General features: G+C 40.2%; 1 protein-coding gene across 1 annotated transcript in view; it reads left to right on the forward strand.

The window, feature by feature from the left end:
- igsf9ba (immunoglobulin superfamily, member 9Ba) overlaps positions 1-14,345 on the forward strand; it is an 80,290-nt gene that overhangs the window by 35,574 nt on the left and 30,371 nt on the right. The window contains exon 4 of the mRNA XM_053647050.1: positions 8,360-8,511. Within this exon, the coding sequence (XP_053503025.1) occupies positions 8,360-8,511 (152 nt within the window). The remainder of the gene's footprint in view (positions 1-8,359; positions 8,512-14,345) is intronic.

Below are 14,345 nucleotides of genomic sequence, written 5' to 3' on the forward strand. Positions count from 1 at the left end.
TTCATGTGACGTCACACTGTATAATTGCTGCCATTTTGAGGACTGAATAGGGCACTGAATGTACCAGTATTACCCAGGGGCGTTAGCTGGAGTGTTAATCATCCGGGGCTGAGCCCAGATTCTTCTCCATCAAAAAACTTTTAAAAACGTACTTCTAAATAGACTGTTTCCATGCATTTTTTTTTCTTGCATGTGAGGGCTGATTGTTTAAAAAATGTGAAAATTGGACAGAAAGTTGGATTTATCATAAAACTTGCCTCGGGTGTTATCACTGTTTGCAGGACTACCAGACTCATAAAATATAAAAATGTTTTGGATATCTAACACACGACTAGGCTAGTTTGGTGTCGCTAGCCAAGGGGAGGCACAACTAAGCTATCATTGTATGGGTTATCATTGTATGGTTTCTCCTCACATTAACAGACTGTGTGAGCTAGCATTTGGCAGAATTGAGAGCTGTTAGCCAATAAGACACGAGTAATTCCACGTATTGTCCTGTAAAACCTGTCTGATTGGTCTTGCCTCCATTCACTGAGGATAAAATGCAGCATTCTGTTCACTGAAGAATCAAAATTACATCACTGACATCTTCAGTTTCTGACGTTCAGTTACGTAGTGACAAACCGCTCCAACTGGAGAATCATTCGGGGCTAAAGAAAAAATCTTCAGGGCTATAGCCCCAAATATTCAGGCCAGGCAACGCCCCTGGTATTAGTGTGTTTGTGCTTCATTTATACTGATAACTGACTACCATATTACATATAATATACTGTATCTTCAACAAGCAGCAGTGCAGCAGATCCTCATGGTCATGCTGCCTCATAGCTACGTTATGGGACATTTATCTTATCATCACCAAATTTAGTTGATATTGTCATCCCTGCCTCTAATGACAGCTTTCGCCTCCTCCTGGCGAAAAGTACTGGAATCATTTACCCACCCAGAGGTGAAATGCTGCTTCTGTACTCTTAAAATCTTTTATTCACTCTCCAGAATAGGGAGAAGGGTTGTGTTATGAGTTAAACACTATTCACTTATTATATATTAGGAATACCTTAGGAACATGTTCAGTTCAGTTAATGTTCACATCAAACATCAGAATGGGGAAAAATATTATTACAGCGACATGTTGATGAGAGGTGTCAAAGGAAAATGACTGGCTCAGACTGGGTCAAGCTGACAGGAAGGCTATGGTAACTCAACTAATCACTTTTACAACCGTGGTGAGCAGAAAAGCATCTATGAATGCACAACAAGCCAAACCTTGAGCCAGGGAGGTTACGACAGCAGAAAAAAACATCAGGTTCCGCTCCTGCCATCCGAGAACAGAAATCATATATATATATATATATATATATATATATATATATATATATATATATATATATATATATATATATATATATATGTGTGTGTGTGTGTGTGTGTGTGTGTGTGTGTGTGTGTGTATTTAACTGGAATCAGCAGTTTCATAAGTATCACAGTCTACTTTATCAGCGTTGTTGTGGTACTTTTTATTCTCTTTAGAAGTACTGTGAGTAATTCTAGCCATCTTTCGCCACTAGTTATGTTTACTCCGTGCAGCGAAGCTAGAAATTCGATCCCAAATATGGTGACCACAACAGAAAATGACGTGACTGAAACGCAAGGATTCGTGTGGCTTTGTATTGTCTCGTTTTCGGTATTTTGCTCTGACGATATTGGCTGTATCTGATTGCTGAGTTGTGCTCATTCATCACAACGCTTAGCAGCTCTTGGTATTTCTTTCCTCTGCTGCCAGATGCTGAGGTGCCATCCACAGGAACATTATAATTAGCGGCGAACTGTCAGCTTTTAGTATGCGCTCGATATTTGTTCACTAAAAATGTGCATGCAAGCCAAAGCTCATGAATATTCCGATCCCAGCAAGGGTACCTTGTGCTCACAGTACCTGCTAGTTTAAGCACTGCATAGGTTTTAGGTGTTGGTGCAATGCTCAGAGATGCACCAGCATTCAGGGTTGAAGGGTGAATTGTGCTGGCGTGTGTGTGAACATTAGTGTTCGGCACAGTGTGAAGGAGTTCATTGTTTCCTAGTCTGTGAAATGTCACCTGCACAGCTGCAGCAGGTGACGTAGGCAGGATCATATGCATGTATGCTAATGGTTTCTTCTCTGCTGCTGCTTTTCTCGTTTTCATTATTGGACAGTGTGGTAGGTTATGTGCTCCTGTTATGTCTTATCACAACACCCACCCACACACCCACACACACACACACACACACACACACACCCTCCCTCCCTTATGTGCAGTGCTATGCACACTTCACCTCGCTTTCATGTACACGTGAGTGCTCACATATGCAAGGACACACAATTGAACACACACATTTGTCCTTCACCTTTAAACGGTTTATAAAATCTCAATAGCACTTACTGTTCAGGTGGAAAGAATAAGGTTTTTATGTTACAAGGCCATTTTAAACCATGCATACAGTGGGATTTCTGTGACCTTACTCAGCTTTTGATATGCTAGTGCTGCTGCATTGCACCTAAATGCCACAAAGACTACTTGAAATTCATCATATTTGCAGGAATCCGAGCAAATGCAACAAGAGAGATCTGCAGAGGCTGTGCTATAGCTCGTGACTGAAACAGAACAGGGGATACCTGCTATCATTCTGTGTGTGGGGATGCAGATTTTTTTTTTACGTTATTATCTCAATTGTGTCAATTTTATTTGATCCGAAAATGAAAGATTACTCTGAAAATCAAAGAAAATCCTGTCATTTTCATTTACACCTTATTTTTTCTTCCAGCTCACACAACCCATAACCTGATACTTGTATTATTACATGCTGGTTTATGTTCCTTTTTTTGAACACTAGTGTGACCGTCTGGTTTTGATAATATCCATATCAGGAATCAGTCCAATACATTCTAATCTTTATGTGGTATGTAAGATACATAAATGACCATGCAGTTACAGTGCATTCAATTGTTTCAAAAGTAATGCTGACATGAGATATGAAAAATGAATACCAGCATTATGACTGTAATATGTCTCTGACTGGATTGGAGGATTATTGTTCAGGTTTAATCAACAATATATAACAATGATGGCAATTTGTTTACTCTCCTTAAAACTAAGCGGATATTAAAAACAATCAAGGAATATATACAGTGACTTACAAATATAGACAGCCACATATGAGTATACTGTATGCTTACAAATACCAGGACACACGATTTAACGCACACATTCACGGTTCAGCCTTAAATCCTGTAATAATCTTGGCAGCATACATTTTTTTTTTCTCAGAGAACACAGCGAATGCAGGATAAGAACACTCATGAGTCTGTTTATCGGTGCTCATGCCACTTGGCACAGTCAGTAACATTAAACTTAAAACAACCATAACTGTAGATTTACAGCTTGTTCACTGCTTATGCTGCTGAGCTACAGCTTTGCACAGCTCACAGCCACACATGCATTCATCTCACTGCTGAGAGAGAGAGAGAGAGACAGAGAGAGAGAGAGAGCGAGCGAGCGAGAGCAAACATAAAAATGGTATGGGATATGGCATCAGCCATCAACTTTTGGCTCATCCCCCAAATTACATCTTCCTGCCGCAGACTCTTGCTAAACCGCAACCTGCCACATACACTGCTGCCCAATGTCTTCCTTCTCCATCCCCTGGGACAATCCCCCCATTCTCTGCACCCCCAATTCAAGTAAGAAATTGAATAATGCAATTTAAAATAGACTAATATATATATATATATATATATATATATATATATATATATATATATATATATATATATATATTAAATAAAATAGACTTCACTGTATCACCTATACAGTGATTCTTATTCAATTTACTGAAGTTATTCAGTCAAATGAGTGAGTGAGTGACTTTCTCTTTGTCTTTTGTTGTTTGATTAACATTAATGACACAGACAGCAGCAGGTTTATTAAACTGCCGTCACTTTAAGACCTAATGCACAGATCCGATATACTGCATTGACACACCTCTGATTTTTCCCCAGCTGTTTACATTCACTTAACACATAACCGACTGTTTGCATGAATACTCGGCCAGACCTACATTTTGACATGATGTGTGTGTATTTATTTGACCGTCCAAGCGCAATAAGCCGCTAAAGAGAACCCAATTCTGTACTCGTACGATGAGGCGATTGATAACAAGAAATGAATGAATGTCTCCTGGTTGACCATGTGGCTTTCTGTGTGCACACACTTGAAACGCGCACACAGAAAGCCACATGGTCAGGCATGGAGACATTCATTCATTTCTTGTTATCTTAATTTTATGTTGTTATTTATTTTTTATCTTTCTTTTCATGTTACACATGACGCGGACTCGACTGTACGCGTAAAAATTTCCAAAATGTCTGAATCCGTGTCAAGTTTGAGTACAGATTTACCTGAGTGCATGACAAGTCAGAGTTCATTCATAATTGGATCGAGTACTCCAACTCTACTGTATGACTCCTATATCACTGCCATGTTCAGCATTTAATAAGGGCAAGTGAGCACAAAGGCACACATACCGGCTGACATTAGTGGCAAAACACACATTACTGACCTTCAAATGACATTCATTTTCCTAGCCAATAGAAACAAGCCCTTAACTGATGCACTCATTGTCAGTCTCTAGGCATAGAGTTATAACGAGCGACATGGAACAGCATTTCCTTGTGGCTCTTTGGAATTAACAACTTGGTTACAGTTCCACCTTGTTGAGTGTCCTGGCTCACCTAATACAACCTCTATCCATCCATTTTGTGTACCACTTATCCTACACAGGGTCCTAGTGGAGTCTGGAGGCTAACCCAGGGGACTCGGGGTGCAAGGCACCCTGGACCGGGTGCTAACCCATCACAGGGCCCTAATACAACCTCTCTTTAATAAGGGCAATGTACACCTCAACTTGTCCTCCCAGCACTTATCCAATGCTGGAAGACAAAGAGCACCTGGTCCGTCTCCGTTTACAGACTGCCAGACCTTACAGTAATTGTCCTGGTCCTGGACACCCCAACAGGCCTCGTTCCAGCTCTCTGGGGAATAGTGTGGCATCCTGTGGAAGAGAAGGGAGAAAAAAGAAAGATAGGTTTGTAAAAGTGTAGAAGGTCGTCGACTCACTAAGTGTACAAATATGGCATTCCAATGTTCACCCTTGTTCCTCGGCTGGCCTGCCTGCTGGTGATCGAATGCAGTAGGTACAGCCTCAGTTCATGGCTCACAGTCAAAGATAAAACATAATTAGTGTATTGGATCTGAAATGTAGGTGTGCCATATCAACCATCACCTTTTCAGCTCGTCCTCCAAATCACACCTTCCTAATGCAGACTCATGCTAAACCATCAGCTGCAAATGCTTTTTGAAATCTCAATAGCAGTCATAATTTTTTATCAAATGTATAAAAAAAGAGATCTGTTAATATTTTCTTAGTATGCGTTTGCAAATAATTTTTCTATGGTACTTTGGCAAATATTAGACCTACAACACTTCATTTTACCGTCTGTACAGGATTCCGTGGAGTTTTTTTTTTGTTGTGATTGTTGCGGCCAAAAGGCTTGACTTTGGAAAACTACTTGAATTGGTGAAACTGCAGTTGCACAAAATTGTTTTCCACGGTGTGTCACAGTGATGTTTGTTGATAAATGAGACCTTTTAGCTGTACTCGTGTTCGACGCAGGGGAATCGAAGAGGGCTTTGGCTGAGTGCGTGTTGTGATGACGTCACATGACGTGTCTTGGCCCAAATCTGTGGTAATTTTGAAAAATCGCAAGCTCCACCGAATATTGCGGAGTTTGCTTGATTTTGTGTTCATTTCTGTGATCGCAAAGTCGCGAAATCCTGGAGGGACTAATTTTGCACTTCTTTAACTTGAGCACACAGTTATGCTTAATCCCTACATGTTCTGTACGTAGGTATGGCTGCGGATTTTCCTTCCAACCAAGCAGAAGCCATATACTCATTTTCGCCCTACCAAATACTAAGCAGTGTTGTACCACAACTGCATCACACACATTCTGCCAATGTTTATTACGGGCTGTTGCATCTCTTGACACTTGCGTCCTCTTGTGAAACACTGACATTGGTACTAAATTAGTATTCAGTCTGTTCCACTCTTGTCCAAAAGCCTCTTTGTCAGGGCAGGTGCTGTCTGGCTCCCACGGAAGCTGAAAGGCCCGACAGTGTCGGTTTCCTGTGGTGGTGTATTAACACTCTTGTGTGTGTGTCCTATGTAGGCAGCAGTTTTCTTCCTGCCATGGGTGAGAGAGAGGATGTCTGTCTGTCTGCAGGTGTCAGATGGGCAGATGTAGCTGTGCTCTGAACAGTAGCGGTTCTGTAGAAACCTCAGAATGACTACCCAAACACATCCTACCTCAGAATGACTACCCAAACACACCCTCCTTATCAGAGCCTCATTGCAGCGGCCCAGCATCCTCCTGCCATTAAGAGTAAATGCCATGTGTAAATCTGCCAGGTGTAGGAGACAGTGTGAGAGTGGTGATGGTTCTTATAGAGGTATTAGAGGCTGGACATACTAAGCTTTGATGCTCAGGAGGGAAAAAAAAACACTGGCTTGCATGATGAAAGATTTCATAGAGTGCTTTCTCTGGAAACTTTGTGTACTACGCTGAAATTGTACTTAATCTACCTTATTAGCGAAATATACATGAACTCAATAATTTTTATTAATTAAAATTAAACATGTCCAGGAGTGTGTTATTCCTCATATACCATAGCGATGTGTCAATGATTAATGACAGACATTTAAAACTTTTTAGTGGTTTATAGTTACATTTAATGTTTGGTGAACATCTGCACGATAAATTAGTTCCTGTTATCACTTACATTATAGCAGCTATAAACAGTAAGCTGTTTATATAAATGATATTGTAATAATTAGTACAAGCGCATTAATATTTGTACAGGTGCATCTAAAAAAATTTGAATATCGCGGAAATCAAAAATCCAGTATCTCAGAATATTAGAATAAAGAATTTATAATACAGAAATGTCGACCTTCTGAAAAGTATGTTCATTTATGCACTCAGTTTTTGTCAGTTTTTGCACGAATTACTGCATCAATGCGGTGTGGCATGGAGGCGATCAGCCTGTGGCACTGCTGAGGTGTTCTGGAAGCCCAGGTTGCTTTGATAGTGGCCTTCAGCTCGTCTGTATTGTTGGATCTGGTGTCTCTCAGAGATTCTCTATGGGGTTCAGGTCAGGCGAGTCGGCCGGCCAATCAGGCACAGTAATACCATGGTCAGCAAACCAGTTACTAGTAGTTTTGGCACTGTGGACAGGTGCAGAGTCCTGCGGGAAAAGGAAATCAGCATCTCCATAAAGCTCGTCAGCAGATGAAGCATGAAGTGCTCTAAAATCTCCTGGTAGACACTGCATTGACTCTCGACTTGAGAAAACACAGTGGACCAACACCAGCAGATGACACGGCACCTCAAATCATCACTGACTGTGGAAACTTCACACTGGACTTCAAGAAAGTTGGATTCTGTCCCTCTCCACTCTTCTTCCAGACTCTGGGACCTTGATTTCCAAATGAAATGCAACATTTACTTTCATCTTCCCCATGATTGTGGTTGTGTGTACTGAACCAGACTGATAGAATAAAGGCTCCGGAAACCTTTGCAGGTGTTTTGAGTTAATTCTGTGATTAGAGCTCTTCTCAGGTCGACATTTCTGTATTATAAATTCTTTATTCTAATATTTTGAATTACTGGATTTTTGATTTCCATGAGCTGTAAGCCGTAATCATCAAGATTAAAAAAAGAAAAGGCTTGAAATATTTCACTTTATGTGTAATGAATCTAGAATATATGAAAGTTCCACTTTTTGAATTAAATTATGGATAAAAATGAACTTTTCCACAATATTCAAATTTTTTGAGATGTACCTGTATGTGCCCTCCAGAATTGTTGGCACCCTTTATGAAAATGAGTGTTTGTGAGCTTACACTTCATGACAAGTGACATGTTACGGCCTGTGTGACGTTTCTTGTGGGTTTCCTCCAGGTTCTCTGTTCATCTGTAATATGCCCTGTGGACGGATTGGCTTCCCTAAACTGATTTTTTTTTTTGAGTGTGCATGTGTGATACATTGAGATGGACTGGCATTTCCAGTGTTTCCAGGACAATAATTAAGTAACAAAAGTATACAAAGACCAATCAGTATACTTTAATTCTTCTTAAAATCATGTTTAGAAACAGGACTGTAGATAAAAATGTAACGAAATATTGCAGAAGTTGTGGTGTGGCTGTCATTGACTTGTGGTCATATCTGATTATGTTTGTGTTTTTGTGCTCTGTGTTTTTTTCCCTTAGCACCCCCTACGTTCATGGATGTGCCACCGCAGTATGTGGAGGCCAGGGAGGGAGGCAGCATCACACTGAGTTGCACCGCCTTTGGCAACCCCAAGCCCGTGGTCACCTGGCTGCGAGAGGGCGAGCAGCTGGCCACCAACAAAAAATACACGGTAATGTCTGCTCAGGGTTTACTGAGTGGCTAAACTGATGTCATGTAATATCCCACTATGAGTCATTTCACCCTGGTGAATTGATCCCAGCTTCAGAGAAGTGGGAAACAGATCATGTATACTGGTTTGGTTTAACACCCTCATTACAAGCTTGGTATTGCGTGTATTCGAGCTGTGGTAATAAAGGAATTGTTCTTTTATGCTTTGAAAGGAAATAATTAATGCCTAAATAAGCGCCGTCAGGGGCTGTTGTGTAGGCTGAGCTGACAGACGATGGAGCACAATTGTGTGGAATGAGTTTGAAACATTGACAAGATGAGAGCGAAGGAGAGAAGACTGTGAGAATAGCTTGTGCTGGATATGACAGAAACATTCAGGCAGTCTGGCTCCAGCAGGCACCGTCTGGCAGCACATCAGAGCAGCACCAACACTGAAAGATGGAGACAGGGAGGGGAAAAAAAAAGATAAAACAGGCAGACTGAACTTTTCTTGTCTTTTCTCTCACCCATTATACTCAATCAAGTTGTTTTGGCACTGTAAATGCTGATCCTGCTGAACTATCAGTATTTACATTTATTCGGTTGGCAGATGCTTTTATCTGAAGTGACTTACATTTAACCTGAGCATTTGAGGGTTGAGGGTTTTGAATCAGATGATCCTGAGATTTAAACTCTTTCAATCACTATTTAAGAGACTAAGAGACTTTAGAAATGTAACCACTACTCACTTGTTACTGATCTACATCCCCTGCCTTATTTGCTTCATGCTTGTGGACCATTATTGCCATTTGTATTATTGTTATCTCCGTTTATATTATGCTTTGGAATGGGACTCAATATAACCCTTTAATATTGTAGTAACTTTATTAGGAATAGCATCAATTCTCATTTAGTATTTTTTTTTTTAATGATTTAAAAACTCTTAATGCAAATATATGTGTCCTTTTGTGTTAAACAGATGAGAAAGTAATAACATATTGTTTAATAATGAAGTAATAACATATTGTTTAATAATAGTAATTAAACAATTAATTAAACAAAGTAATTTAGTAATAACATATTGTTATTAATCCAATTTTGGAATATAGATTTATTTTTTTAAATTAATTATCTAAGTTATTACAACTAAATTGATCATTATAGATCATTATAGTCATTTTGATATGTTGTAATTACATAACAGCAACAGGACTGGAGACCACTCATGCTGAAGTAAACAAAATTGGAAATAATAATCCATATTAAGTAAGGGTTTGACAAAATTGTCTTAATCAGTTAATCTTAATGATATTTTCCATAGAAGCAAAGTCGAGGAAGTTTAGACCACCATATTACAATGCAATACTTCATACTTAAACAGAACTAATCAGAATTGTTATGATTAGTCCTGTCGTATTTTAAGGTAAAATTGAATATAGCAAGGTATATGTCACATGGATACTCGAATGACACTGTTGACGCAAGCACAGGGGATTGAATTGAGCTGCTAAACAACCCATGTCCACATGTGTGGCAGGGGATGTGGTCCGAGTATCCAGTTACTAAGCTACATGTAACGAACAAGCTGCAGCCCTACGCTCTGTTTGCTTTTAGCTAGGGTAAGAGCTCTAAAAATTCTTGTGCTGCAGCATTGGAGATGAAACATTTCCCACATTACTGCCTAAATATTCACATTGCTTTTGGTAAACCGAGACACAGTTGGCTGGTCCTGTGTTCTGGATTTCCTGCAACACTTAGATGCTATTAAGTGTATACTTTATTTATTCCTCTGGTTACAGTCTGACGCAGTCGTTAATTTTCCCTTTTCAAGTCATTCCCACTGCACCAACTTTTCCATAAAAGCAATGTGGAAAATTCATGACCTCACCTTTAAGAAGAGTGGCGAGACGGCCACTGCATTTGCGCCCTCTGTTCTGGCTGCCATGGCCGGAAGCCGGAGAAAGGCAGGAATGTGAAGATGGAGCAGACAGTGTAAAGAGCAGGAAGAGGGGGATCTGGTCTCAGAAAAGCAGGCTGTTTCATTCCCTGGAGATCCTGTGCTCATATTCTCATTCCGCAGCCTCCCACTTGCTGTGCTGCAACGTGCATGCATTCAGTCAATTCAGTAGAAGCAGTGTTTATAGTTTATTACTCACTCTTGTCTGGGGCTTCAGTGCAGTGGGTCAGACAGTTACACAGCGCTGATGGAGTAGTAAAACCACTAATTTCTGTGCAGCTGTGTTGGCTATACAGAGTGCAGAAAGCAAATTAATATGTGTATTATTCTATACCATCGTGAGAGTTTGCTCTGTCTAAACATCCGAACAATAGTCAAGACTCTTCCACATAGATCAAACTTTATTCCATCCCTAATGGTGCCTTCCAAAGAAAGAGCCCTATGCGCACAAAGAATCCTAAGGCTAAAATATAGCTCTATACTGAACAGGTTAGGAGAAATAAATTTGAAGATTTAAGACTCTGGCTAAGAGTAATTCACAAAGCATTTTGGTGCCAAATGTACGTCCTAAGCCTTTGAAAACTCTGAGTAATCCAGAGCACTCCTAAGTACAAATCACAAACAATCCTAAACATCTGCTGCAGTCATTCTTATTCATGTGATATATTTCATGACAGTTTTCTCGTTTTTCACGTTTTCTCCCCAATTTTGGTCGTTTCCAACACCTACTCCATCGCATGACAGCTACCAACTAAGGAGGGTGAAGGCTAACCTCTGAGATACATGAAGCCTCAAAGTACAGCTGAACACTCTCAAAGGAAAGCACTATCTGCACTCTTCCACATACATTAACTCTCAGACACTCACGATCGGCTAGTGTTGCTGTGATTGATAAGGGAGAAAGTAATGCCATCCCTCCCACCCAGAGAGCAGGGGGAAATTTACTCTCTAGATGAATCCGTTTGCAGCTTTTATTATTTTCTTTTGGTACCAGCATTTGGATGGGCGATATGGACTTAAAATTATATCACGATATTTTCTGATATCAGTGACGATATAAATATAGTATTTCACCAGTGTTTTTAGCTACAAGTGATGCTGCATGCAGTCTTGAGAGCCTCAGAAACACAAACACTGGTCTAAAAGTAAAATTGATTTTCTGTAACCAAACCAGTTCCAGATTGTAGAGGTAGCTCCTCGTTTAGAGATAAACTCCTCCTCAGCTTCATGTCTGCCCTCTGCCGTACTTGTTTTTGTTCTGCACGTGAGCTGCGAACAGGACACAGACCTTCACACGCAGAAATACATCATCAACTAGGCTTTATCGTTATTATGGCAGGAAGACTAATTCTCATTGTGGGGAGAATTTCTACCGGTATATCGCAAACGATAAGATATCACCCATCCCTAGTCCAACCCTGACGTAGTGCAGAACAGAGTTTTTTTGGATGCACGGAATGTCATATTCGCAGAAGAGGAACCATTCTCAAATAAGAAGATATTTAGCCATGCAGGCCAGCATGAGACACACACTTTTTACGATGCTCTCAATGCAAGCACTCTTGCACCACAAACATGAGCTAATTATATCACTCCAGTACTATAAATAGTATTTTATATATATCAGTAAGGTGTTTCATCTTCTCCGCTGATCAAAACAACTCTTTCCTTGGCTTCATGAAACTTGAAACAGGAAGTTACGTGACAAGTTGAACCGATCAAGTTACTCAGCATACAGAGCTGAGAGTGGATGGCTTCCATACCCGATAAGGAACCACACCAGATTTTGGTGGAAGCAAGCCCCAGAACACAATTTTCACCAAATTCTCTGGACTGTGCCTAGGCTCAAGAACATACTTCACCAAAAATACCAAATTCGATCCATTTGCCACAGGTTATTAGGCAATTTTTAAGGTCCTGTTCAGGCTTTACTTGTGATTTGATGATCTCTTTCATTTTTCACCTTATGGTATGCATACATTTACTCTCAAATGCAAACACACGCATTGTAAAAGTACACTGATCATAATGCATCAGAGAAGAGCAAACATGCACTCCGGTGGATTTGAATCATTTTCATCCATGATGATATTAGACTTGCTAGGATCTCTAAAATACTTTGTAATACAGTGTATCAGGCGTGATAGCAGCATGACCCCAGAGTGAAGCGCGAACACACGAGCACACACACTTGATAATTGAACCCTAGAGGGGATGTTTATTTTCACGGCAGAACGAGAGTAGTTGCCTTCGTCTGTGAAAGCAATGAATCTGTGATTTATGACTTTACGTGGAGCATTGTGCAAAATGTCAGTGAAAAGGAAACATTACTGAAGCAGCTACAAAAAAAAAAAAGAGATTTGGAAAGAGAATTAAAGTGCACTATTGAAGATTGCTCTTTTAACAATTCTAGCCAGAGATTTGGTGATGTTTGTGTTTGACAAGTCTGCACTTTATCTCCCTCCAATGTAAAGTAACCAGAGGGTAGTTGGATATGGCACAGATACCTTTGCAGAGAAAACAAAGACAAAATGCAGGATTATTGTTTTTGTAATTTGTTTTTGTAATTTGCAGAGTCAAACCAAGCCATGCTGTTTGGTTGTAAAGCCTTATCTCACCATGTCTTCATATTCTGTGTTTTTGTCAATGCCATGGTTACTGCTGGGGCATGGGTGAATTTAATGAGGTTGTGATTTTAAAATAAATTACAAAGGATAATTTTAAACCCTCAGCTAAAGTAAATGTGTTTGGTGTTTGTCTGGTTTTGGCATCTCTCTCAAACATCTCGCTATGTCTCCCTCACATCTCCAGGGTTGATAGCTTGCAGAAGAGCTGCTGAAGGTTCAGTAGCAAAATCCCATGCCAAAAATCCAAAGGCTAAGCTAATTATTGTGAGCATTACTAAATTAGATCTCAAGACATACAAGTGTTATTTTTCTTTCATTATTAACAATTGTGTGTGTAGTTATTTTGTCTACTAATTATTAGTAGTAGTCTACTGGAATTTTAAGAACCCATCCATTTTCTGTACCGCTTATCCTACACAGGGTCGTGCGGTGCATGGAGCCTATCCTAGGGAACTCGGGGCACAAGGTGGGGGACACCCTGGACAGGGTGCCAACCCATTGCAGGACAAAATCACACACCTATTCGCACACTGCGGACAATTTGGAAGTGCCAATCAGCCTACAATGCATGGCTTTGGGCTGGGGGGTAGAATCCGGAGTACCTGGAGGAAACCCCTGAAGCATATAGAGAACATGCAAACTCTGCACACACAGGGTGGAGGCGGGAATTGAACCCCCAAACCCGATAGGCTCAAGGCAAACGTGCTACCCACTAAGCCACTCTGCGCCCCAATCTTAACTAACCTGCTATAGTATTCTGTAGATATTTAAATTCACCATGTGTGATGTAGGAGTGTGTGTGAGGTTTTCTTCTGTCTTGTTTTTTTGTATTGATGTATTGCGACAGTTCATTCAGGCAGTTAGTCATGTTACGGCCATACAGAAAAGCAAACTTGTGTTGCTGTCCATGGTGCTGAACCACACTCAGCCCAGTGATACCAGAACAAAAGCCTGGGTGTCACATGGAATTTTACTTTTTTCACTGTCTTATGCTTAATTCTTTTTTCTTTTTACACTGTTTTGTTAAAATTGATCTATTTTGATACCATGATGCAGTGATCTGTTACTCTCTGTACATGCTGTATGACCGCTTTATATTTAGTACTATAAGTCAAAGCTTTTAAATTGTTAAGGAATGACTGAAATTTAGAAAGCAGTGTATGTAAGTTGGAACAAATTCATTCATTTATTTATCGTCAATAAGCGATTTATACTGGTCAGTGTCACGGTGGATCCACAGCCTATCCCAGGAACACTGGGCACGAGACGTGA

This window comes from Ictalurus furcatus, chromosome 17, assembly GCF_023375685.1.
Source record: "Ictalurus furcatus strain D&B chromosome 17, Billie_1.0, whole genome shotgun sequence".
Taxonomy (NCBI): Eukaryota; Metazoa; Chordata; class Actinopteri; order Siluriformes; family Ictaluridae; genus Ictalurus; species Ictalurus furcatus.